This window comes from Mus caroli, chromosome 1 (assembly GCF_900094665.2).
Source record: "Mus caroli chromosome 1, CAROLI_EIJ_v1.1, whole genome shotgun sequence".
NCBI classification, from domain to species: Eukaryota; Metazoa; Chordata; class Mammalia; order Rodentia; family Muridae; genus Mus; species Mus caroli.
Genome location: NC_034570.1, coordinates 41,933,047 through 41,958,012, shown reverse-complemented (window position 1 = coordinate 41,958,012; position 24,966 = coordinate 41,933,047). Strand labels below are relative to the sequence as shown.

Sequence of the window (24,966 nt, the reverse complement as noted above, 5' to 3'; positions counted from 1 at the left end):
AGAATAAAAATGCTGTACTAAGCAATGAAAACAGAGTAGCACAAGCTGAGATTAAAGAAAGTGATAGGGGAACATGGCTTTAGAGAATATATTGAGAGATTTGAATTGTCTAAAACTAAGCAAGAAAAGCCATCATGAAATTTTTAGATTGGCATGACATGATCAGCTTTGCAATTAGATTTTTTTTTTAAAAAATCACTCAAATGAGTGTATGGCAGATGAATTAAGTGGGAGTGAAAAGCCAAAGCCAAGCAGTCGTCAGAGAAGTCACTGCAATGATCCAGGTAAGAGGACAGGGTGGTGGAAGAGGTAGAAACAGGAGCTAGACCAACCGAGGCTCGAGGACCAAGTGTCCGGGACTAAATGGGCAACGTCTTCGGCTTGGCCCTCATGGGTTCCAGACTAAGACCCGGTATGAGGAGGAAGCTGATGACTTGCGTTTTGAGTACAACTGGTTTACAGACTCAGTAGATATCCAAGGACAGGGTAACTGTGGCACATGGAAGGAAGCAGTGGGTGTGTATACATCTAGGAGTGCTCCAGGACATGGAAGTTACAGGGGCGGTCATCAAAGGCACAGCGGGAGAAGGGTAGATAAGAGACTCACATTCTGTTTTAGTAGTTTAATAATGGAGATGGGGGACAGAGGGATGTCCAGCGAGAAAGGAAGAAGCAAAGAGGTCCTGTCATCATGATGGCTAAGCGGGGCAAAAGTTTCGGTAATGGAGGTATCAATTGTGTAAAGCTTTATTTTTCTTAAACATATTAATTAAATTATTCATTTTATTTCATGACATTTTTGTCTTGCTTGCTTGTATGTGTACTTCTTGCAGGTTTGGTGTCTGTGGAGGTCCGAAGAGGGCACTAGACTCCTGGAACTGGAGTTGGGAAATCCAAGCCCTGTCCTCTGCAAGAGCAAGTTCTCTGTAGCTGCTGAGTTAAGGCCAAGTATTGAATGTTTTAAAATTAGTAAATTAAGCTCCCTGGCTTTAGTAACGTGAAGGTTAATCTCTAGTCCCCAATTCTGAATCCTGCAGTGATGCGCCTACTTAATGCAGGATCTCCAAGACTGAGCTTGCGCAAGCCTAGTTTCCAACCTTGTAAACACAACCTCCCGTCTGCGGTTTGCACCGCGCAGCGGAGCCCCCAAGTTTCGCACGCCGGGTAGGGAGCGCGCGGACCAGGAAGGCCAAGCAGCCGGGGGCTGGGGGGTGGGGGTGGGGGCACGGGGGGGGGGACGGTGCACTGATGGAACAGCCGGCCAATCCCTGCCGCTGATTGGCCGAGGCGGAAGGAGGCGGGACGCCCTCTAGCCTTTTTTCCTGCCCGGTACTTTCGGTTTTCAGCGCTGGGTCTGTCAAAGCTCCCTGGAGACCTCCGGGACCGCGCCCCTCTGACCCACTTGGGACACTGCTGAGCGGCGCAGAGAGATTTGCTCAGACTCGAGCTCCTGCGTGCAGTGAGTGAGTGAGAGCCAGGTGCGGATCCGGGTGCGGGTGCGGGTGGAAGTGGGGCGCCCTCTCCTTGGGCCTGGGGTCTGCTGCCCACAGGTGACCTGTCATCCCGCAGAGAGAACGCCAGGAGCTGGATCGCTTGCCCAACTCTTGGCGCTGCTTGGCTCTCTTATCCTGCCGTTCTCACTTCTAGGGTAAAATGACTTGTGCAATAGACATCTCTCCCGGAAGACACTGCACCTTCCCGCTTAACCTTTACTCGCCTTGCCTCCCGCCCCTTTCCACCACTGTAACATTTTCTTCTTTTTGCAGTCGTTTCAGCTCTGCTCCATACCCTGAGCCGGCGCCACGCCGCCGCGCATGCAACTGGTGTATAACTTGCTGTGTGTGGTGATTGCTTGTGTTGAATCCTGAACCTGCACCCGGAGACAGCCCAGTAAGTCTACGTGGGAACGGAAGCATTTGGAATCTCAGTATGTATCAGCTCTTACCGGTTTTCTGAAACTTAAAGGTGGTATTTAGGTCCTGCAGAACCAATAATGGTATAATCACTATCTAAAATACTTCCCGAACACTACCTAAAAGTTTGGGGATAGGCGGATGGATGGGTGAAGATTGCTTTTATCTGGCAGGAATGACTTGAGCCCAGATTGATCAGTGAGGACTCAGACTTGTAGGTTCACCATGGGGTTTGCCGTTTGCTTTCCTACGCCTTCTGATACATACAAGGTTTCAGCAGAACAAACGGTTCTGTGCTCACTTAGGCCATATGCCCGGCGCTGTAGGGTCCAGAGGACGCTGATAGCAAAATATATCCCCTCAGAGGCTCTGATGCGTGCAGACAGCAAGCTTCCTGTGGAAAGTTGGAGTTCATGCTCTAAAAACCGTGCAAACGGCAGCATGGTACAGGCCAAAGAAAGTTATGTGTGGGAGGGATAGACAGTTTTAGGAAGAAGTGCCATCTATACGGAATTCTGATAGATTGTTGGAAACAATGTGGTCTAGTCTGTGCAGCACGGGCTAGACCGGGAGGATAGAATGTTTGTTGGAGGCATGGAAACAGGACAGAGCCAACTCCAGACTCTGAGCCAGGTGTTTAAGGATGGTCTTGCCAGTCTCAGGTTTACAGACATGCCACAGTGGTGGGCTGGAGTCCTTTCCAATGGTATTTGAAATGGCGGCTTGCTTTGTAGTGTAGACATTTCCTTATTATCCTTTGAAGGGACATTTGTGCACCAGACATGACTTCATTCCTGCACATGAGTGATTAAAAAGAAGTATTTATCCATACAGTCCCATACGCTCCATCAAAGTACAGACCTTTCCTCAGAGGTCTGGTGGTCCTACAGTCTCCCATTCTGAATTGTGGTGGTGCCAGTGTGTAGTGGTGACATGATTGTCACAGGTAACTTGTTTCTATCTCATCTCAAGACTTCCTTAAATTAGGGGTTGCTATAATTTTTAACCTTAAGATTACAATATAAAAACTGACCCCATGGTTATCTGAAGAGATAAATATTACTTTATTCTTTCAAATGGCATTTGGCAATGCTGTATGAAAAAAAAAAGACATTTCTTTTTTCTGAGCCAGTGACTCACTGTGTAGCCTCACAAGCACTCAGTATTCATCTCAGGCTGACCTTGAACTTGTGGCCTTCTTGCCTCAGCTTTCCTGAGTGCTGTGAGTTCAGGTGTGGTCTTGAACATGGCTTACTGGAGGTAGTTCTAGCTGTGCAAGTATGAGAACCTGAATTTGGATCACCAACATTCAAAAGAAAAAAGGCAGGTATAGTGGCATGCCTCTGTGACGTCAGTGCTGGGGAGCACAAAGTTTGCTGGTGAGCTTGTCTCAAAAAAATAAACTGGAGAAAAGATTGAGGCTGATATCCTGATACTAACTTTGACCTCGACATGTGTCTGCCTGTACAACAAACATAAAACACATCAAAACAATCACTATTGAGATTTGGGACTTCTTTGTGCCAGATTTATTGTTTATTGGAGGCACAAAAGAAAAACTATTTCTTTTAAAATGTGTTTAGCAAAAATACTTTATGAATCATAACTATAAAATGTCACCTTAATCGAGAGAGATGGTTCAATGGGTAGAAGGTCTTGCTGCCACACTGGAGGACTTGATCTTGTTCTCAGGACTCCCAGGTGGAAGGAGAAAACCGGCTCCTGCAGGCCATCCTCTGACCTCCATGTATGTGGTAGGGCACATGCGTACACATACCCAAGCGCACATACAATAGGTAAAATGGAATAGTCATAAAATACTGGTATATAGCTTGACAATGCGCTATAACTTGCAGAAAAAGCTTCAGGAAGTGCTTGTGAGCTATCTTAATTCTAATAACTACTTGCTTGATTAAAAAAGTATCAATTTGTTCTTAGAGTAGTGTTTACTGGATACCTAATTTGTACGTGACATTGTTCCATCTCCCTTTCTTCAGACCAAAAAAAGAGACAAGAAGGTACAAGAGGAAATGTGTGATGGGTCGGAGTGATAAATACACTGGAGAAAAGCATATCGGGAAAGGGGAATGTTTTCTAGGACAGAGATGGTTAGCATGGAAATAAACTACTAGAGTATCTGCCTAGATATTTGAGTAATCACCTGAGGGTATATTTTCTGTAGAAGGGAAAAAAAAGATGATTCCAAAACTCAACAAAAATATTGGGTATGGATACGATTCAGGTAATGCTTTTCAGAAACCAACAGGATAGAGGTTCTCAACCTGTGGGTCACGACCTCCGTGGCAACACTCTAACCTCAAAAATATTTACATTACAACTCATTACAGTAGCAAAATTGCAGTTATGAAGTAGCCCCGAGAGTAATTTTATGGTTGGGCTCCCCACAGCATGAGGAGCTGAATTGACGGGTCCGGGTGTCAGGAAGGTTGAGAGGCACTGGGAGAGAGAGAGAGGTTTTGCCTGGAGCTGCAGCTATCAGTTCACACGTGTGTTCTTTCTGCAGAGGATGTCACAGTGGTTCGAGCTTCAGCAGCTGGACTCCAAGTTCCTGGAGCAGGTCCACCAGCTGTACGATGACAGTTTCCCCATGGAAATCAGGCAGTACCTGGCCCAGTGGCTGGAAAAGCAAGACTGGTAAGGAAAACGCGCTGGCTAGGGAGTGGAGTTTATGCCTTAAAAGTATTTGTTGATGAAGTAACTTGGAGATGTGTTTACAGAACGTGAATATCACCAGTGGCCATAAAACCAAATTCTTTAGCCATTGAGTACTTTCCAGTCTGTTTTAAAACGTATTGTTTGCTAATGGCAAAAATTTTAAATGATCTGAAAATATTTGACATAAAAAGCTCAGACCCCTGCTGACTCTTTTCTTTCTGGAGATAAATACCACGGACAGTTTTTTCTGTACAAATATCTGGCACTTCCTATAATTTTTTTCATGTCAGTTGTGTGTGATAGAAACACTATGCAAATTGCTAATAAAAAAAGGTCAAGTTAAAAAGCAAAGCTAAATCCCCGCTGTTGTAGGGAGCACGCTGCCTATGATGTCTCGTTTGCGACCATCCGCTTCCACGACCTCCTCTCGCAGCTGGACGACCAGTACAGCCGCTTTTCTCTGGAGAATAATTTCTTGTTGCAGCACAACATACGGAAAAGCAAGCGCAATCTCCAGGTATGGACTGGCTTTGCGCCTTACTTGAAGTGTCTCCGCTGACTTAAAACCTTTTATTTATTTTGACTCAGCAGATGCTACTGAGTGCACACTCACTGGGCATTGAAAGAAGTTACAGAAGTACAGATACACTCTCTTTATGTGGCTAATGTGTATAAATAAATAACAATATCAATTCTCTTTATTAACATAAAAGAGTTTTCAGGGTTAAGTGAAAAAAAATGGCTAAAAATTGTTTCTATATACACCAAGGGAAAGAGGCTTCATTTTCAGAGCAGTGAGCTATGGTAGGTAACACATTAAACCCCAAGAAATTCCAGTGATCAGTTTGGTCTTGGTCCTTGTGGGTCCAAGTGAAGAATTTCCAGGAAGGTTTGGCTCCGTCAAGCCTTGCTCGGAAGTGGGTGAGTGCCTGGGACTAGACTCACTTTGCTTTGCTCCTGGCAGACTTGTTTTCCACGGGAAGAGAAAGTCAAAGAGCGATCTAGAATTCAGGACCCTCAGATATGCTCCCAGTGCACACTTGGCCTCACTGCCATGTTTATTCTGCATTGCAGAATTTTCTCGTTTTAACAGAAATGAAACACAACCAAACATTTCGCCCTAGCTAATTGGGAGCCTTTTATTATTTTGTTTTGTTTTTGGACCTATCTATGAGTTTGTATCAGTGAGAAGGAGCATTAGATTAAGTTTGTAAAACTCAGCCTCTTATGCAGGCTGCTCGGTGGTAACTTGTTTTTTAAAGAGCGTGATTGCAGTAGTTTGCAAAAATAGCTTTGACAGTGAAAACAGAAAAATTGAGATGAATATCTTTGTTCTGGTTAAAAGTTCAGTTGAACTTGAGTTCCTGTGTTGAGGAATTAGTTAAGGACTATCCTGGATAGTTCTGATGTTGTGTCTATAGCCTAAAAGGAGATAATTGTCTTCAAGATGTGCAAGACGATGGATACTAGAGTATTGATGGAGAAGTGTCGGTATGACACAGGGATCAGAGTGCATGCTTAGTCTGCCTGAAGCTCTGGCTTTGGCATTTAAATGTGATACTGTTCCCAACCCTTGTGATACACGTGTGAAAAGATTTTCCTTTTAAATCAAATTACTCAAATTTTGTAAGTTAAAGTAATTTTGGTCCTAATTTATAAAAGAAGTGTTTTGTGTTTATAAAAATACTTTATGTCAGCCGGGCGTTGGGGGCTCACGCCTTTAATCTCAGCACTCAGGAGGCAGAGGCAGGTGGATTTCTGAGTTCGAGGCCAGCCTGGTCTACAAAGTGAGTTCCAGGACAGCCAGGGCTACACAGAGAAATCCTGTCTCGATAAAAAAAAATACTTTATGTCTCAGGGCATGGTGGCACATGACTTTAATCCTAATACTCAGGAGGCAGAGGCAAGTGTATCTCTGTTAGTTTCAGGGCAGTTAGAACTACATAGAGAGTCCCTGTCTCAAAAACAAACAAACAACAAAACAAAAAACAACAAAATAATAACAACAAATACCTTATTTAAAATTTAGTAGACAAAAGTAAGCTTTCTCAAGGAAAAGAAAAATTTTTATTAAACCAAGATTTTACAGGCTTTATATTCACGATCTGTTTTTATCCAAGAAAATTTCCCACAACTTCAAGCATATAAATATAATATATAAAATAGTCACACAAGTCAGGTATTTATTGGTAATACATTTAGAAATTATTTTAAAACAAGTCTCTGATACACCTGTAACTCTACTGTTCATTAAAGGTGAAATCAAATTTACTACTAGTTAATGAAGTCTCTGTCTAATATGATAAATTTAAAGCTCTATTAACTTGACACTGAAGGGGACTATGGCAAGCCTTGCCCTTCTTCTGAATCCCCTCTGCCTTGCTAAAATCCCATAGATTACATTCTTTAAGCTAGTGCCCAAGGTCTATTTCCTTATTTGTCCACTTCTTCCTCCTGAAGCTGACTACCAAGGTCCAGCTATCAAAGTATTGAAGTCCAGCAATCAACCCCCCTTTGGCTGCCCTAATTAACATGCTCAACTAAAGTTAAACACCTCCTCCTGGTAAAGGGTTTCTGTAACGGGAGTTTTGGCTACACCACTTAGGGAGGCACCTACCCAGGAGCTATCTCGGATCTGTGAATGAAAGACACACACGTTAGCTCAGTTTTAACCTGCCTTACTGGCTCAGTGTCTGGGTTCTTCTAAGCCTTCTGTGGCTAGCGTGCCCTTACCTTTAGTCCTTGCTCAACACCTCTAAATCTGCCCTCAGCTTAGTTGCACAATTACCTTCTGTGAAGCCCATTGGTCTTGCTGCCCAAGGTGCTTTTGGGATGGATGCCCTACTGTGGGCTGCTTCCCCTTTCTGCCTGCATTTTGGAAGATCTCCCCTGCAGCTCCATCTCTCCTTCAAGAATCTCGATTCTTTTCCTCCTCCCTGCTAGTCTGTGGGAACTTGGAAGTCCTGCCTCTTTCTTTCTGCCTTGCCATTAGCCGCTGGCATCTTTATTGATTGATCAAGAACCACCTGGGGGCAGGGACCTTCAGAACCACTCCTCTGCAGGTTTCCCCTTTCCCTTTATAAACCACCCTTTTCCTATGGGCCACATCTGTCTCTTCTCTATCCAGAGGCAGACCTTTGTCCCCTCCTAGGATAAATACCCCTCCCCCTCTCTTGTTCCCTTCCTCTTCTCCCTCATCCTTTTTTTCCTGTCTTTGTCTCTTATTCCCTGTTCTTTGTCCCTCTAGGGCAAATAAATCTTTGTGCTGAGAACTTGGTTTAGGAGAGTCCTGAGACAATACTAATCACTACAGTTACAGGTTTGGAATGATAGTAGGAGCATATCAAACGCTCTGTTTCCTATAAGTAAGCCATTATGTTATTATAAGGCCAGAGATCTTTGAATGTAGACTCAAACCCTGCAGTTAATCACATGCAGAACTATTGGAGACCCTGTGGCTCTGTGATGTACGGAGGCAGGTGCTGTGCACAGCATCCATGGCTGTGCACCAAGTCTGTGGTGGAGTTGAATGGTGTAGCCCAGAAAGCACTGCCAGCGTCCACCCTGGATTCCTTATGTGTCTGACTTAACTTACTCACAGTTCTGCATATCTGAGAGCTTTTCACTGTTGCCAAGATTTCTATGATCCTCAAATTCTATTCTGTTATGACCCACAGTTATTCTGCGATTTAATTTTTTCCTAACCACCTGTATCTAGTGTCCTGCTGCTGGACCCAGTTATTCGTGGGTGCGAGGGGGACCACAAACTGGAAGAGAAATGGGAGGAAGGGAAAGAGAAGCGGAGACCAAGGAGGGGTTCCTGTCAAGGTCTCAGTTTATTAGGCTGAAACACCAGGTTTTAAGCACACAGCGAGGGAAATAGGGAGGGGTTGAGGGGGAATTAACAAAGAACAAAGAAGTGGGCATCTGGGGACCTGAAGGCTGAATTCAGACTGCAGGTGGGAGGTACTCTGAGTCTATCTCTGGAATGAAGAATCCTCCTTAACAGCCTTGGGTGTCAGGCTGGGCTCAGCACATAACTCAGGTCCTTAGAAGTCTTGGGAGTCAGGAAGAGATAAGGAAGAGGGGATTGTAATTCAGCTTTTTACAGCCTCAATTGCCAGGAAGGGAATAAGGAGGAGGGGGTGATGACCCGCTCCTTAGCACAAGGCCATTTGGCTTGTTAGGGTGGGAAGCTGTGAAAGGCTTACTTTCTCACAGTATCGTCTCCAACAATCTAGGATAACTTCCAAGAAGACCCCGTGCAGATGTCCATGATCATCTACAACTGTCTGAAGGAAGAAAGGAAGATTTTGGAAAATGCCCAAAGATTTAATCAGGTACTTTGTTCTCAGTGGCCACTAACGGTCAGAGGTGCATTGTGTCTGCTTCACAGATAATCCCAAGGCCTCTCTTGAGACACAGAGGGATACACACTCTGATTTTATAACTTCAGGAAGCAGAGACAATCAGAGCCAGAAGTTTTCTAGAACTGAGCTTTAAGAAAGGTCATTGTGTAATGGAGTCCATTCCCAGTGAGGAAAACAGCACATGGGTGTAAGACGCTAAGAGCAAAGACTATGCTATTGTGAGGTGATTGAGCGAAGCCTCGTTCTTTAGGTCAAGGTTAGGAAATTCTCCTACAGAAACGGAAGCAGTTAGTCTTGCAAAGGGGTGGCCATGGAAAGTATGCTCAGAGTTCATGGCGGTGGGGAAAGCACATAGGTCCAGGCTCTGTTCTGGGACACTGAATAACCAAGGATGACTCTATGGCTGTGATGTAAGTCACATGCACAATGGTAATGCTGTCTGCTGAAGGAGAAGTCAGAGAAAGGCAGGAAACAGGGTGGCCATAGGATACAACAGATTTGGAAGGGGAGGAAAAAACTAACAGGAAAATAAAAGCTTCATTTTTTAAAAACAGGATTAAGACACTTGTTTATAAATGTTTATGACGTCAAACAGCAGATGTGCCAGTAGTCTGATGTCTGGGGTCAGGGTTTTGCCAGGCATCCTGTAGGCCTTTTCGGCATCTGAGTGCAGTGAGGTTTTTGAGTTGCAGTGACATTTGTATTTCTTTCTTGATATGTGCGAGAACAACAAGATGGGCAGGTTTCTGAAACCATTATGGTCTGAGTTCCTCTGAGCCGGCCATTCCAGCAGTGGAAGGGGAATGCAGAGGACACAGCAAAGTCTGTGCAGATAATGCCAAGTGAACTGTGTCACAGTGGGGAAAGATGGAGAACAATGTAATGCTGACGAAGGCCTTTCTCTCTGCCTTCGAGAGCATCTGTCACATTCCTGGGGAACCGTCCTTGGGCGTTTAGGTAACTGTTCCTCTACCACAATGAAGACACCTTGATGCGTTCAGTATGTAAATATCATTCGTGGTAAACTCAAGGAATGGTCCCTCCCCTAAAGAGCAAAGCTTCGCATCAGCATTAGAGCAAAAGTTGGCTGCGTTGACTCCTTTCAGAGGAGGATGCCTGTCTCACAGCTGGCATGCATGTAAGAGCCTGCAGAGCAAGTTTTTAATCATGGGGGAATCCTCACCCTAACAGTAGGCAAGGAAGGGTCTCCTTGTATTTCAGATAGACTAACAAGGACGGCTGGTAGCAGAGCTTGGCAGAAGGACAGACTGCCACCTTTGCAGATTGGCATGGCACTCTTCACGTTTGGCTGTCAGCCTAGAGTGGGCATAGCAGACAACCAGAGCAACCTCTGCTCTGTCACACCAGCCCCACCCTGGCTGGTTACTGGAACTTGAAGGTTTGCCCGCTTTTGAGTTCCTGTTAGAAAGTCCATGACCTGTGGAGAGGCTAATGTTGAGCCTCCCAGATGAGGAGGGTTGAGCACTTTGCCAAGGCCTCTTTGGGGGTGGGGTGGAGTGGGACTCCATAAAATGGGAGGCCCAGCAGGCACCTTTCCACAGTGCTCTGGTCTAACAGTTCTTTGCTATTTCCTCACTGCTAGGATTAAGGGGTTTTCATCCTTACGTTTGTATAAATAGGATGACAAGCCTTGTTTGTGATAGAAAGCAACGCAGTTTGGGGGGCAGAGGAATCAGTGGGGTGTAAATAAAACACTTGCGTGTGTGGCTCCAACAGGTGGAACAAGTTAAATTTGCAAAATTCTGAGTCTGTTCAGAGCATCCCAAGAGCACAGGATTATGTAGATATGTTGACACAGAAAGCCTGTTACTGTTCTTCTGTTCCATGTATGCATGCCTGTGTGTGTTGAGGCCAGATGAGGACATGGACACATTTGCTGGTTTCCTTATCACCCTCCACCTTATTCTTTTGAGACAGGATCTCTCATTAAACCTGCAATTCTCCTTAGGCTTACCTGGCCATGACTTCTTGGGATCTGCTTGTCTCTAGTAACAGTTTTAGAAAACAAATAAGTTACATTACACACATTTTTCTAGAAGACTCTACATGCTTTACTGCTTTGGATACTTCTATGGTTGCAGTGTTCCTGGGTTGTTAAAAGGAAAATAAAAACAAAAGCAACAAAAAACCCACCTCATCTAAAACTAATAGTACTATAAAAAGTGCAGAGTCGCCTTGATGATACTGGCATTAAGTGAGTACCTGTGGGGCCCCAAAGAAGCCATTTCTTTCTTACAGGACACGGGGGTAGAGCAGAGGAGTGGAGGCAAGATGGAAGTACCAGAGTCACGTGACTGGATTGAAGCAGGAGGGTTGCTGGGCTCCACCTCATTCCCCAGGCTTCTCCACTAAGCAGCACATAGCAATAAGGCAGATGTCAGGGAGTGTATCTCATTCGTAACATGACTTCCACTTTCCTGGTCTCCTTGGATAGGCAGGAGCTTTCGTTTGGAGCCACACAAGGAAGTGGCTCAATTCTGGGTGGCCAGAGAAGCCCCTTTCATCACATGTTGATGTGACATACATATGGGACTGAGGGTGCCTGTCCTTTGCACGTACTTCTGATACTGACAGCAGCCAGATGTCTCATACTCCTCCTGAAATGAAAGAAAACTTTCTGTGGAGCTTGACTACAAACAGGGCAGGAAACAGTTACAGACCAGATTTGCTTATTTGCTTGTGAATGTGTATACAATATATGCAGGGGAAATCCTAGTGAAAAGGCATGGGACATAATTAAGTGCTACAATTCTGCATCATCACCAAGTAGGGTTTATGACAGGGGACAAAGGCAGACCATGACTAGGAAATCCGTTGGTATAATCCACTATCTAACTGGATACCTTTGCTTCTCTTCAAAGATGTTAGAATTGGTGGATTTCTCATTGATGTACTGAGATACACACACACACACACACACACACACACACACACACACTCATATATTAGTATCTTCCTCATGTCAAAGTGTTCTACAGACAGTATTTCACTGAAGTGTGTCAGAAACACACGGTAATGCTAACTACTGTTTCCACTGGGATTGGTGCCATGTTGGTGGTACAGTTAATACAAGAAGAAAACCATTAAAAGCACAAAATTTTTTAAAATTTAATTAAAAATTAGCTCTTTAATTAAAAAGATAAATTAAAAGTAGGAAGATCAGGAGTTTCAAGTCACATAGCATGTCAAAGACCAGCCTCGTCTGTATGAGATAATTTTTAAAAATTCAAAATCCAAACAAAACGAAACACATAAGAATTAAGAACAGCAAATACGAGCTTTCTCTCAGTTAATAATTTTTTATATGATCCCAGTAAAGATCGTAGTCTGTTTTCTAATGCTGTATGAACTGAATATGAAATCCATGTGAAATATAAGCGTGTAATGACAGGAAGGAATGCGTGGGAGACTACGGCAGTGCGTGGGGCTAGTGCTGAGCACACTAGAGACCATGCACAACCCTGCGTGGCTCAGAGGGCGAGCGTATGAGCGGACAGATGACAAGGAGCAGCGCGACTGAGAAACAAACTCAGATATGTGTACAAATCTGTGTTATCAAAGCACCTGGAAATTGTATGCCTCCCACAAAATGGTGCACGGACAGCTATATGATTACATTAAATATAAGCATAAACTTCCAGCTTGTCTTGATAGGTGGTTTGTACCTATAACCTTAGGACTTAGGAGGGAGAGACACATGGCTCAGGGGTTCAAGGCATTCTTCAGAATGTAGTAAGGTCAAGGTTTCTCTGGGATACATGAGACTGTCTCAGAACAAAAGAATACATTTCAAATGTTTTATAGATCTTAGATTGACAAAGGGGCAGCTCCATGGTGATGTTTCACAGTGGAGTAACTGTCGTAGCAAACACTATGTAGCCAGAAGCCAGTGTGTGCTAAGCTGTACATGACGCTGAGCGGCTCGCCATGAAGAAATGATACATGATTGAGGAGATTAATATGTTTGCTTTGATGAAGACATTACCCAGTGGTTGATAAACTGAAATGTCATGTGATCATTACTGTGTGCATTTTAAAAATCTTTCCATCAATTAGTTTAAAAAGATAATATATAGGATATTTTAAAGGGTAATAAATAAAGAGAACCGAAAGCATAGGGAAAAATATGCCAACTTAAATCTTTTAGTTGGGCAAGCTTTCCTAATATGAGGTAAAATCTAGTAGGGTCTGTACCGTGAAGGGCATCAGCAAGCTCTGTTGATGGGCATGGTTTTCGGTAGGATCTCTGTGAGTACCGTCTCTATTTCACTGCTCACCGCTATGTCCGGAATACTCCTGACATTTACCCAGCTAATGTACCCTACGTGAGCAAACCAGGGTTGGCCCAAGGTGGACAAAGGTGCAGACTCCTAAATCTTCTCATAGGCCTGATTATTCCCGGGAGAGTTGAGGTTTGTATTTACTGTAGATTGTGTGGTTGAGCAGGGCTTCCATAGCCCTGTATGGCCGTGCTTTTTAATTTCAGTGTGCCTCTGAGTCAGTAGGGGAAGCTCAAATGGTACCCAATTAGGACCTGAGTTTGCATGTCCAGCAAGCTGTCAGGTGGAGGTGCAACGGAAGACACTTTGAATCCCAAGGTCTTAAGTAACAGTTACTGGGCTGTGTACATAGTCTGAGTGCAGAATTTGGCAAGCCTTAAATAATGGTGTCATTAAACCACACGAATTCATGGAAACGTGTACAGCCCTCAACAGGAATATGCCCACACTCCTGCTGCTTTCTTATTATAATGTTTGCCAGCATTTTCCAGGTCCTTGGAAAGTGAGATTTTTTTTTTTTGATACACATATGGGGAGTCTGTAGTAAGATCTGCAGTGTCTTAAAATAAGGCGGGCCACAAGGTATGGCATTGACTTTGGAATGTAATCAAGTGAGAAAAGATACCAGAGAAAACGATGGCTGCTAAACAGTGTGTTTCCCTTTAAAGGCCCAGGAGGGAAATATTCAGAACACTGTGATGTTGGATAAACAGAAGGAGCTGGACAGTAAAGTCAGAAATGTGAAGGATCAAGTCATGGTGAGTACTGACAGATTGCCTGCGTTTGTCTGTTTATTTCTGTAACTCTGGAAGAAGTTTCAGTTTCTCTGAGTATTAACCTAGTAACTAATAGTTGAAAAGAAAGATGATTCTAAAGTTCTAAACCAGAAGAAAGCTGGTCAGCTGCATGTCTTATAACCTCTGCTTTGGCTTCTCAACCCTGAGCTGTTTCTTCTTTGTGGCATCATGCAGTCAAGGTTGACCTTGCACTCACTGTCCAACAAGCTAGATGCTGCACTTACCAGCCCGTGTATCCACATTTCTCACAGGGCATCCCCGGAGTTACAGGGGACTTCAGGATAAACATGATCCACCTTCTAGACCCCTGTTTTACCCTAAGACTTGGAAGATGAACAAAAGCCATTTCATGCAAACATATCTCAATACATTTCTGATTAGAGTAAGATGTTTACAGCAACTTTAAGATAAATCCCCAGGATGGTCGATGGCAACAAATGACTGAGGGGATCCCTTCGCGCCTACCCCAGCTGAAAGGTTCAGTAGTGTCTGGTTAACAGGAGCAAGGCCTGGACTCAGGGGCTTTGGACAGCACCCTTCATAAGTCCAGACTTGTGCAGCGGCTTTCTTCTGCAGCATTAGGGAAATGCTTCACTGACGTAGAAATAAGTGACCTTAATGTGGAAATAACCAGGGAAATCCCGAGCACAGATATGTAGAAATGTGACCAGACCCCAGACAAATGAGGCTAATTTGAAGGGTGAGTGTATGATTTCTCTTCAAGCTGAGCTGTGTCTCTGTAAGAGGACCCAGGTGAGCCCACCAGGACTTCCCCAGTCTCCGGCATGCCTGCTCAGCCTGCTTGTAAGGGAAGAGGTTTTCCATGAACTTGTGTTTTTCCTGTTGTATGCTTCACAGTGAGATTCTTGAAGTCATTCAGAGACATTCAGATATGACGAGGAAGGGTGGGAGAGAGCTCATGGGTCAAATGAGCGTGAAGGCCTGAGTCCAGATGCCCAGGACCCATTTAATAAGCTATGTGTAGGAAACGTCATCTGTATCTCAGGTTCACCATGGTATTACTGATGTCACTGAGGCCAGCTGCCTGCCAGCTTAGCTCCAGGCTCCAGGAGGGAACCTGTCTCGAGGGAACAGCAGAGACTGAGGGATGCCCAACATTCTCCTCTGGCCTCCACATGAATGCACGCACATGCATACACACACACACACACACACACACACACACACACACACGGTACAGAGAAATAAAAATCTAGACCCTGAACCAGGTGGTATCAGTTTGAAAATTTTCTACATTTTCTAATTTTGATAAATGATCTTTTTATTGTTTTAAATCTATTTTAGTATTAAAAATATAAGGGACTTGCTCAGCAGGATTAATTACTACATCACTTAGAAATGAATTTCTTTCTGCTTCAGGCTAACTTATAAGACGCTGGGGAAGTATAGACGCACAACAAAGAAGACATTCTTTCTGAGTACTTAACTAATAATAATGAAAAACGGTTTTGGTGGTGAAATGGAATGAATGAAATGGAAACGACTGTGCTAGAGGTTGCAGTGAAAAGGTGTCCTTACTAGTGAGTGAAGCAGGCAGGCGGCATCCAAGGGCTGCAATTTCAGAGTAACCCAACATAGTTAATATTTCTTGGAGTAGATGGTAGAGGACACGTTTCATACTAGTTTGTTTCTTGTTAAATCTAACAAGTCTACAGACATTCATTTGCAGAAGAGGTACTCACTCAGAGTTGTCTAGAGTCAGTTTCTTCCCAGTCAGTTAAAATAAAAGTCGAAATGTCCAGATTTAAGTGACCCACTAGTCTCCAAAATCCATAAAATATTCACAGCAGATAGGCTGAGATGAACTCTCCCACTCACTCCTGGCTGTTTCGGTCTTTATGATGTAGAGAAAGGAACATTAACAATGTATGCAGCATGTTATTTCTGCCCTTTGGAAGATGGTGGACGTGCCGCTTGTAAACTAGCTCCTAGTGTGGAGGATTGATAAGCACCCTCAATAAACAGAAAACACATTTTTCATTTATAATATCCTGCTTATTTTGGGTCTGAATACGGTGCCAAGAGGTAAATGTTTTCCTGCCATTGTACTTAGGATGTGGTAGTAATCTAGATTTCAAGGTAGGCACAAAACACCCGCATGTGCTGGGAGAGTTGGTAGGCAGTCTCCACTTCTGTCCCATTGGGATGTAATGCATGCAAACCTCTGAGAAGGGTCTTTGACTATTTGAACGGAGTATTCCTGATCTGTTATTAGGAATACAGTAGTGTTCACAGTCAGGAACTCGAGGAACTTGACCACGGCAGCTTGTGTGAAGCTAGTAGGACTAGCCTGTCCTTCTTGTAGCTTTGGATATCCCATTCATCTCCTGAGTGCTGACAGACCAGTGGCACGCACCCACACTGACTCATTCATTCACTTTCTAGAGCAGTCTAGACCATCTGCCGTCCACAAGGTCACACGATCAAGCTCACGTCTGTTCAGTCACTCTCGCACAAACTCTTCTGCATCTCTCTGAGACCGGAGCTCAGCTTCATTAGCACAGGGGCCTGAGACCTACAGACAGGCTGATACAATTCTTTAGTAACGCCTACCCCCAAATGACTGAAGTTCCATAAGGTCAGGATGCTGGGCTCCCCACCTTAACTCTGTGCTGTTTCGTATAATTCAGCCACAGTTAGATTACCCATGCTAAAACCCTTTCCTGGTTTCTTTTTCATTTCTCATCTTGATGGTTCCATCAGTAAGGGATGCCCTAGGGCTAACCTCTCCTCATATCATGCTCTTAGCTGGAAGCCACAGGTTTGTTCCACCCTCTGAAAAATGTTCTTACATTCTTATTATTGAAATATTTTGTGTAAAAGAGTGGAGTTCTATAAGGATGGTCCATCTTTCAGGGTGTTAGGAAACTCACTTATATCTTTATCTGCAGTGCATAGAGCAGGAAATCAAGACCCTAGAAGAATTACAAGATGAATATGACTTTAAATGCAAAACCTCTCAGAACAGAGGTAAGAGTCCCAACAGGACCCGTTGGCTGCTTTTTCCCCCTGTGTACATTAGTAAACATTAGATATTTTCAGATCGATTGACTGCTTTGGGTTTCTTGATGACCTAGGTCAGTATGTTTCAAGCCCTGAGTTCTGCTGATGGTTTGGACCAGACATTTTCCTTTACAGCACTATCTGGTGCCTTGTGGCTTGAGGCTCATGGCACTAACCTCCAAGCCCCAGTAGTGACAATCAAAATTGTTTCCAGTCATTGGCAGATGTCTTCAAGGGAGGAGAACAAAGTATTTGTTGGGAAAGACAGAATGGTACACAATTGGAGTTTCTATGTCCTAACATCCATGATGTGGTTGCAGCACTGTGTTTTATTGTCGCTGCATGTTTTTTGTTTTTTAAATGATAATTGCAACTAAAATGCTTCCAGAAGGCCACCTACAGAACACCAGGCCCTAGTAATCACTTAGTCGACAGGGAGAGATTATTAGTGTAGCTTGGAGCTGTATGAGGAGAAAGATCCTCAGCTTCTACTTCCTGGTGTGTCTCCTCCCTCAAGGCCATAGACAGGCTCTATACATACTCACGTGACACTTTGCACTTTCTTGTGTTCATTTGATCGAAACTTGGTCAGCAACTTAAATAGTAGATGGTACTATGTCAATTTATGCGTGCTGGTAAGAAATGGCACTTGGTTTAAGCATGGATGCACTTAACTGTTTTTAGGATATATATTGGTAAACTCTTGTCTTCGTTCCTTTCCCTATTGCTGTGAGAAGATACTCGGACAAAAGCAGCTTAAGGGAGCTCTAGCTACAGTTCCAGGTCCAGTGCATCTCTGTGGAGTAGTCAGCTTAAACAGCGGCTCACACTGCATCCACAAACAGGAAGCAGAGAGACACAAATGCACACATGGTAGTTAGGCCATGTAGGTAGTTAGGTAGGTAGGTAGTTTCCCTTGTATAGTCCCGGATCCTTGCCCAGGGTCTGGTCATGCCCTCAGCCAAGGTGGGCTTTCCCACATCAGTCACTGTAATCAAGATAATCCCTCCCAGGCACGCCAGGAGCCTGTCACCCAGGGATTTTAGATTCTGTCAAGTTTACAGTTAACATCAGACTTTGCATTTTTATCATGTTTGACCCAAGTTTGTGTGAACCTTGGTTTTCGTTGGATTTATCTTTTTTGCATGTTTTAGACTTACTCCCTATTCCTTCATTCACAGAAGGTGAAGCCAATGGTGTGGCGAAGAGCGACCAAAAACAGGAACAGCTGCTGCTCCACAAGATGTTTTTAATGCTTGACAATAAGAGAAAGGTAGCGACCGCTTCCCAATCATGGAACATACATACATTATGGACTTTAATTTACTGTATACTTTGTGTGTGAGGGCAGAGAGCAGAGGACAGCTGTGTGACCCCTGGAAATCCAGGGCTTGGGCTCGACAAGCACCACTACCAGGCTCATGGGCCTGGAAAAGTTAGGTCTCTAAACACTTTGCTTAGAACGCAAACAAAATAGGAGGAGATATGTGCTTTGTTTGTTTAAAACAAACAAACAAACAAACAAACAACCCTCTCGAAGTTCAGTAGTTACACATGAGTTTATTCCACCTTGTTCTTCCTCTCCCTTTAGGAGATAATTCACAAAATCAGAGAGTTGCTGAATTCCATCGAGCTCACTCAGAACACTCTGATTAATGACGAGCTCGTGGAGTGGAAGCGAAGGCAGCAGAGCGCCTGCATCGGGGGACCGCCCAACGCCTGCCTGGATCAGCTGCAAAGCTGGTAAGGTTTTCCCCGGAGTGAGATTGGCAGCTCATGTGTGGACCACAGACACTGATGGAGAGTGCCTTGGGGCTGGTGGTCAAATGGGCCCGTTCAGCACTGCACTGGAGGCCTGGACATGCTCAGCTTCTCGCCGAGAGCATTTGGAAAGCATAGCAGTCCATGTGGCTGCCATCGTGTGCAGCTACGTCTGCTTGATTGCCTGATTTTGACCACACAAAACCCCAAATGAATAGTAGTTACTGAGCCCACTGACCAATTTGAGACCTAATAGTAAAAGCAAAATATCTATTCAGGCAGTGGTACCACATGGCTTTAATCCCAGCACTCAGGAAGCAGAAACTCTGTGAGTTCGAGGCCAGCCTGGTCTCCGGGTCTATAGAGTGAGTTTCAGGGCAGCTAAGGCTACACAGAAAAACCCTGTGTCAAAAAAAAAAAAAAAAAAAAAAAAAAAAAAAAAAAAAAAAAAAAAAAAGAAAGAAAGAAAGAAAAAAAATCGGTCATCAATCCACTAAATAATCTGTGAATGTTGGCTGAATGGCAAACACTTTTCTTGGGCTTCGACACCCAAAAAGACTGATTTGGGAGGCTTTCTCCTCAAGAGCATTGCCCTGCTGAGGGTGAAGGAGGTACTTTAGGGAAACGGGGAGGAATTCTTTTCAGCAAGCAATTCATGTGGTAGAGACACAGAAGCAGCCTGCTGACTGGCTGGACAGGAGAAAGAAAGGAGACACGGCAGCAAGAGCTGCTGTCGCTCTCTGTGGAAGATCAAGCCCTTTCTTGAACTGCCTTCATTCACTTAGCTGGCACCGGAGAGCAAAAGCGTGCTTGTATCTTCCTCCAGGGGCTCTGTTTTCTCTGCTCCCTTGTTTATTCAGGAGGGTCACGGCGGTAGCCTAGAGGACAGAACAGAAACAAGTTTCCTGCTAGCAAGTTAATGTAGTCCACGTGGCTGGCCTGTTTCTTCCAGGCTGCCCCAATCCCAGTCCCTCACAGTGTCTCTAAGAGGCCTTGCCGTGGCTGTACTGTCCTTACACAGAACCTTCAGTGGCTCCCTCGTGCCGCCTGTGTATATGTCTGAGTCTCCTGAAGGCATCTGCTTTGCTGGTCGCCTGCCGGTCTTCCGTGCCCTTTCCTTTAGAAACCCCAGATTCTTGAAAGTCTCAGATCACCTGGAGCCCTGCCCTGATTGCCTTGCTTTGTATTTCAGTTAGGGTTTCTATTGCTCGGATGAAGCACCATGACCAAAAGCAACGTGGGGAGGAGAGGGTTTATTTCAGCTTCTAACTCAGAGGTTACACTCCATCACTGAGGGAAGTCGGGGCAGGAACTTAAGCCAGGAACCTGAAAGCAGGACACGAAACAGAAGCCATAAGAAGTGCTGCTTACTGGATTGCTGCCCCCTGGTTTGCTCAGCCTGCTTTCTTATACACCCCTGGATAGCCTGCTCAGAGTTGCCACCAACCACAATGGGCTGGGGTTTCTCACATCAGTCACTAATGTAAAAAATGCTCACAGACTTGGCCGAGGCTGTCTGATGGAGGCACTTTTTCACTTGAGGCTCCTTTCCCAGAAAGCTATAGCTTGTGTCAAGTTGACAAAAAACAACCAGGATAGTAGCTCTTAGAACTGTGCAGAGAGAGGCCTTTGGCCATATTGTAATTCTTCGGGGCATGCCAAGTGTTTTCTATAAGTCCCTGAGCTTAATGCTTCCACAGGCCTCCATCTCTCCTTGAGTGTGAAGTATAATCCCGTGTGGTGCCCATAGCATGTGGAGATTCTGTGACTCTCTCAGCTAGTGTGTTTTGGGACTGTTGTTCACGGAGACCCCATGTCCTGTACCCTCCCAGGTTCACCATTGTTGCAGAGACCCTGCAGCAGGTCCGTCAGCAGCTTAAAAAGCTGGAGGAGTTGGAACAGAAATTCACCTATGAGCCCGACCCTATTACAAAAAACAAGCAGGTGTTGTCAGATCGAACCTTCCTCCTCTTCCAGCAGCTCATTCAGAGGTAAGGCCAGGCAGACCGACTATCCAGAAGGCCATCTATGGTCATTTGGACAGTTTGGAAGGGTTTGATGGTGGAGCGTGGAGTTTGGCTACTCTGTTTTGGCTCTCAGTAGCGGCCGTGCGCTTCCAGACACCTGCCCAGGAACTCTTTGGATTCCCGAATGAAACACACACACACACACACACACACACACACACACACACTAGCTTATCTTTGAAATGCCTTGGCTGCTCTAGGGCTGGGCAGTTCCAATCCTCCGTCGGCTGTACTCCTGGCTCAGCACCGTCTAAATCTACCTTTAACTTTGCTGCCCTGTTACCTTCTGTGAGGCCCTTTGGTCTTTGCTGCCCAGGATGCTTCTGAGAGGCCCTTTTGGGAGCTCTCTTTTCTTTGCTCCTACCTTTTGGATGGTCTCCCCTCTGCAGCTCTAAATCTGATCTGTCTCTCTCCCTGAGTCGTGGCCATTCTGTTTCTCCAGCCCCCTGCAGCCCCCTGCAGCCCCCTGCAGCCTAGCCTGTGCAAATATAAGGGTGTCGCCCCATCTCCCTTTGCCCAGCCATTGGCCGCTGGCATTTTATTGATTAATCAAAAACCAATTGAGGGCAAGGACTTTCAGTGTCTGGATACTTAGATTACTGAATCAATTCAAAGTATTAGAACCAATTCCCGACGTGACGGGCTAATAGGTGTTCAGTGGCACTTGATTCTGTGTGCATGCCTTGCTTATGCCCGTGCCTGTTCCATAAACTTCCTTTTGGCTTCCTAGGAACAGTATAGTAGTTCTTACTCTTTCTGTCGCTTAGCCAGTATGTGCCAGGCCCAGCAAGTCTGATGTCAGATGCTTGCCCTCCTCTCCCTGTACGGTGTGGCCTGAGCCTGCACCAGGCTCTCGCAGCCTGCCTCCCATCAGCCTTTCTCCTCTCCCTGTACGGTGTGGCCTGAGCCTGCGCCAGGCTCTCGCATCCTGCCTCCCATCAGCCTTTCTCAGCCTTTCCCCCTAGGTTCCGAGACCCACAGCAGGATTTTGATCTGGCCCTTCATTACCTGGTAACTGCGTGGGGTCTTCAGCTACCCCATCAGGCCCCTTTTCCACAGTGACCCATAGGCCACTCTAACTTGCAGCTGACGTTACTTCTACCCAGTTTGTCAGACTCTCAAAATATTACTCAATGCTCCAGTGTTTTTATAGTCTTTCAAGTTTTCCGTCTATTGTCTCTGTAGGGAGAAGTTACTAATTTATTTTTTTACTGTGTTAACTGTGATGCAAAAGCTAATTTATCTGTATTTCCGGGTCACTGACAGCTCCTTCGTGGTAGAACGACAGCCGTGCATGCCCACTCACCCGCAGAGGCCCCTGGTCTTGAAGACTGGGGTACAGTTCACTGTCAAGCTGAGGTAACGAACATAGAGCTCCATATGCTGCCTGTCCCAGAAATTGTGCCTTTAATCCCCCCCCTTCTTTTTTTCATCCCAACTTGCTTCAAATATATAATACTCCTGGCTCAGCTTTCCAAGTGCTGGAATACATTTGCTTTTATAAAATGGTTCTAGGGTTTGTGAGATGGCTCAACGGTTAAGAGCACCGACAGCTTTTCTAGAGGTCCTGAGTTCATTTCCCAGCAACCACATGGTGGCTCAGAACCATTTTAATGAGATCTGATGCACTCTTCTGGTGTGTATGAAGACAGCTACAGTGTACTCATATATACATAAAAATGAATAAATCCTTTTTTTTTAAAGGTTCTATAGAGTAGTCTAGAGAAAACAAGTTTGGAGTGGTCATTTTAATCTTACTTTGGATAGCCAAGGTTTATGCTCAAAATACAAGTATAGCTAATATAGTCGCATATATACACGTGTGCCTCTTTTTTCTCACTGTAAATATAGGATATTTTTATAGTAAAAGAATCTCTGTGTAGGGAACCTCAAAGTCGGATGGAGAACCCCATGACCAAATTTTCAGCACAACAAAGATGTATTTGCATCAGAGGGACAGAGGACTAGGATAAGGAACAAAGACAGGATATAGAGGAGGAAGGAGAGGGGAGAGAACAAGAGAGAGGGAAGAAGGGGGAAAAATGAGAGGGGGCAGGGGTATTTGTCCCAGATTGGGACAAAGTACTGTCTCTGGACAGAGAGGAGGCACATGTGGCCCGTAGTAAAATGGCTGCTTAAATTGGTAAAGGGGGAACCCCTATGTTAGGATGAGGTGTTTAATTTTAATTGGACATGTTAATTAGGTGAGCCAAAGGGGCTTTTAATTGCTGGACTTGACTTCAATACTTAGATAGCTGGGCCTTGCTAGTCAGCCTCAGGAGGAGGAGGAAGTGGCCAAATAAGGGAATAAACCTTGGTGGCCAGCTTTAGGAATGTAATCTAACGGTCTTTTGCAAGGCAGAGCGAATTGAGGAACAGGGCAAAGCATACCAGAGCCATGTTTGCCACACTCAAGCTGGCCAGAGTGCCCTCTCTTCGAATTTCAGAAATGTTTATAGATAAAGTTTCAAGCAGCCTTCCCCAGAGGTGCATAGGCCCATGATAGAGCTTTATGAATCCTAGATAGACACTGCAGTAGTGTGTGAGTGTAGATTGTGGGGTATACATTTTTTTCTGGTGAGCGAATTCATATCTTTCACCAGGCTGTACCAGTGTTCTGTGATCTAAATATCTGTGGACAACTGCGATGACTTACCCATATCTATCCTCCCGTGATTTTGTACACATGTGTTCATGTTTCACACTTAGAAGTGGAGATTTTGATTAAAAATATGTTGATGGGTTATATAGAAAAGCAGCTGTTTGTACTAATGTCTGATTAGAGTATAAAATCAGTGCTGTGTTCTGTTAGAGCTTAATGTTAGAATTGTCCCAGCATTGCCAGCTAGGAACTGATTCTACAAATATACATAAGAAGAAAACCCAAAAAGCTATATAAACTTGTCAGTTCATCTTAACAACCATAATCTAAAAGTGGGGAGAGTGGTTTATATAAATGTTCACAGTTGGGGAATTTGCATAATAAATAAATTTTAGTCAATAACTTTGGTTAAGGTAACAACTGTTATTTTTCTTTCCAGACTGTTGGTGAAATTGCAAGAGCTGAACTATAACTTGAAAGTGAAAGTCTCATTTGACAAGTAAGATTTCTGTAATCTTATCTAAGATGCTATTTAAAACGCCGGTTCTCTTTACCTCTCTGTCAAATAAGCAGGCTGGAAATTCTTCCCAGGACCAGGACTGCACTGTAGGTCCTGAGGCCATGGCCTGTGAGGAGAGGCACCTAATGGGCTACCCAGGGCCAACCCTAGCAGCCGTTGGTAACTGGCTTCTCTCTAAGGATTGGGAGCTATGCCTAGAACATGTGCTCTCTAGACTAGAATAAACCAAAGAACAAACAGAGGAAAGGAGATTGCCTTCATCAAGTCTTAAAGCAGGTGGGCTTCACACATTACATCTCTCCGGCCAGCCCCAGAGAAGTGCAACACACTCAAAGATCCAGGCTTGTGCATCTGTAGCCAAGAGGGGGAGTGTTCCTGGAGTGAGGTTAGAGACATCTGCAGCAGGCATGAGGGGGAGCGACAGGGGTAAGTGTGAGGCCCAGTGGAGCCTGCTGCATTCTCTTATGTTTAGTTGCCAGCACTGAAGGAAAAAGAATGGGAAAAACACTATCTTGTTATTTTTTTCTCAAAATCACTCCAGACGACAGGGGATGAGATAAAGCTTAGTGGCGTTGTGATGTCCTCTCGTTTCTGGACCAACAGAGCATTGCTGCCTGTGGGTCACTAGTGCTGAGACGGGACGTGCAGTTCACTGAGCTCCTTATGCCTCTTAACCATTTATGCCTCACAGTCCCCCGTAGTGTAGAGCTGGCAGCAGGCTGTGTGAGGGAGAAATGGCAGGCAGGTGGCTTCCCACCCATGACATTCAGTGTTACTTGATCTCATTGGCGTGGGTGGGAAGGAACAAGTGAGCGAAGGGACAGGGACCACAGTGTAGATGAGCCCCTATTACTCTGTACATACTTTATGTGCATTTCTGAGACCAGTCTTACTCTGCAGCACACTCTGGCCTGGAACTCATGGTCTTCTGCCTCTGTCTTCTGTGTGTTGAAGCGTAAACCACAGGGAGTACCC

At 44.8% G+C, this 24,966-nt stretch overlaps 1 protein-coding gene across 4 annotated transcripts in view; it reads left to right on the top strand.

The window, feature by feature from the left end:
* Positions 1–1,292: 1,292 nt before the first annotated feature.
* Stat1 (signal transducer and activator of transcription 1) overlaps positions 1,293–24,966 on the top strand; it is a 41,680-nt gene continuing 18,006 nt past the window's right edge. For 2 of the 4 annotated variants that reach the window (XM_021176468.2, XM_029475937.1), the window contains exons 1-12: positions 1,293–1,478; positions 1,767–1,927; positions 4,438–4,568; positions 4,962–5,106; positions 8,831–8,929; positions 13,929–14,018; positions 16,970–17,048; positions 18,263–18,354; positions 18,673–18,824; positions 20,675–20,833; positions 22,136–22,228; positions 23,911–23,970. In XM_021176468.2, the coding sequence (XP_021032127.1) occupies positions 4,441–4,568; positions 4,962–5,106; positions 8,831–8,929; positions 13,929–14,018; positions 16,970–17,048; positions 18,263–18,354; positions 18,673–18,824; positions 20,675–20,833; positions 22,136–22,228; positions 23,911–23,970 (1,097 nt within the window). In that variant the 5' untranslated portion in view covers positions 1,293–1,478; positions 1,767–1,927; positions 4,438–4,440. The remainder of the gene's footprint in view (positions 1,479–1,766; positions 1,928–4,437; positions 4,569–4,961; positions 5,107–8,830; positions 8,930–13,928; positions 14,019–16,969; positions 17,049–18,262; positions 18,355–18,672; positions 18,825–20,674; positions 20,834–22,135; positions 22,229–23,910; positions 23,971–24,966) is intronic. The other 2 variants (XM_021176476.2, XM_029475934.1) reach the window with 2 other exon arrangements.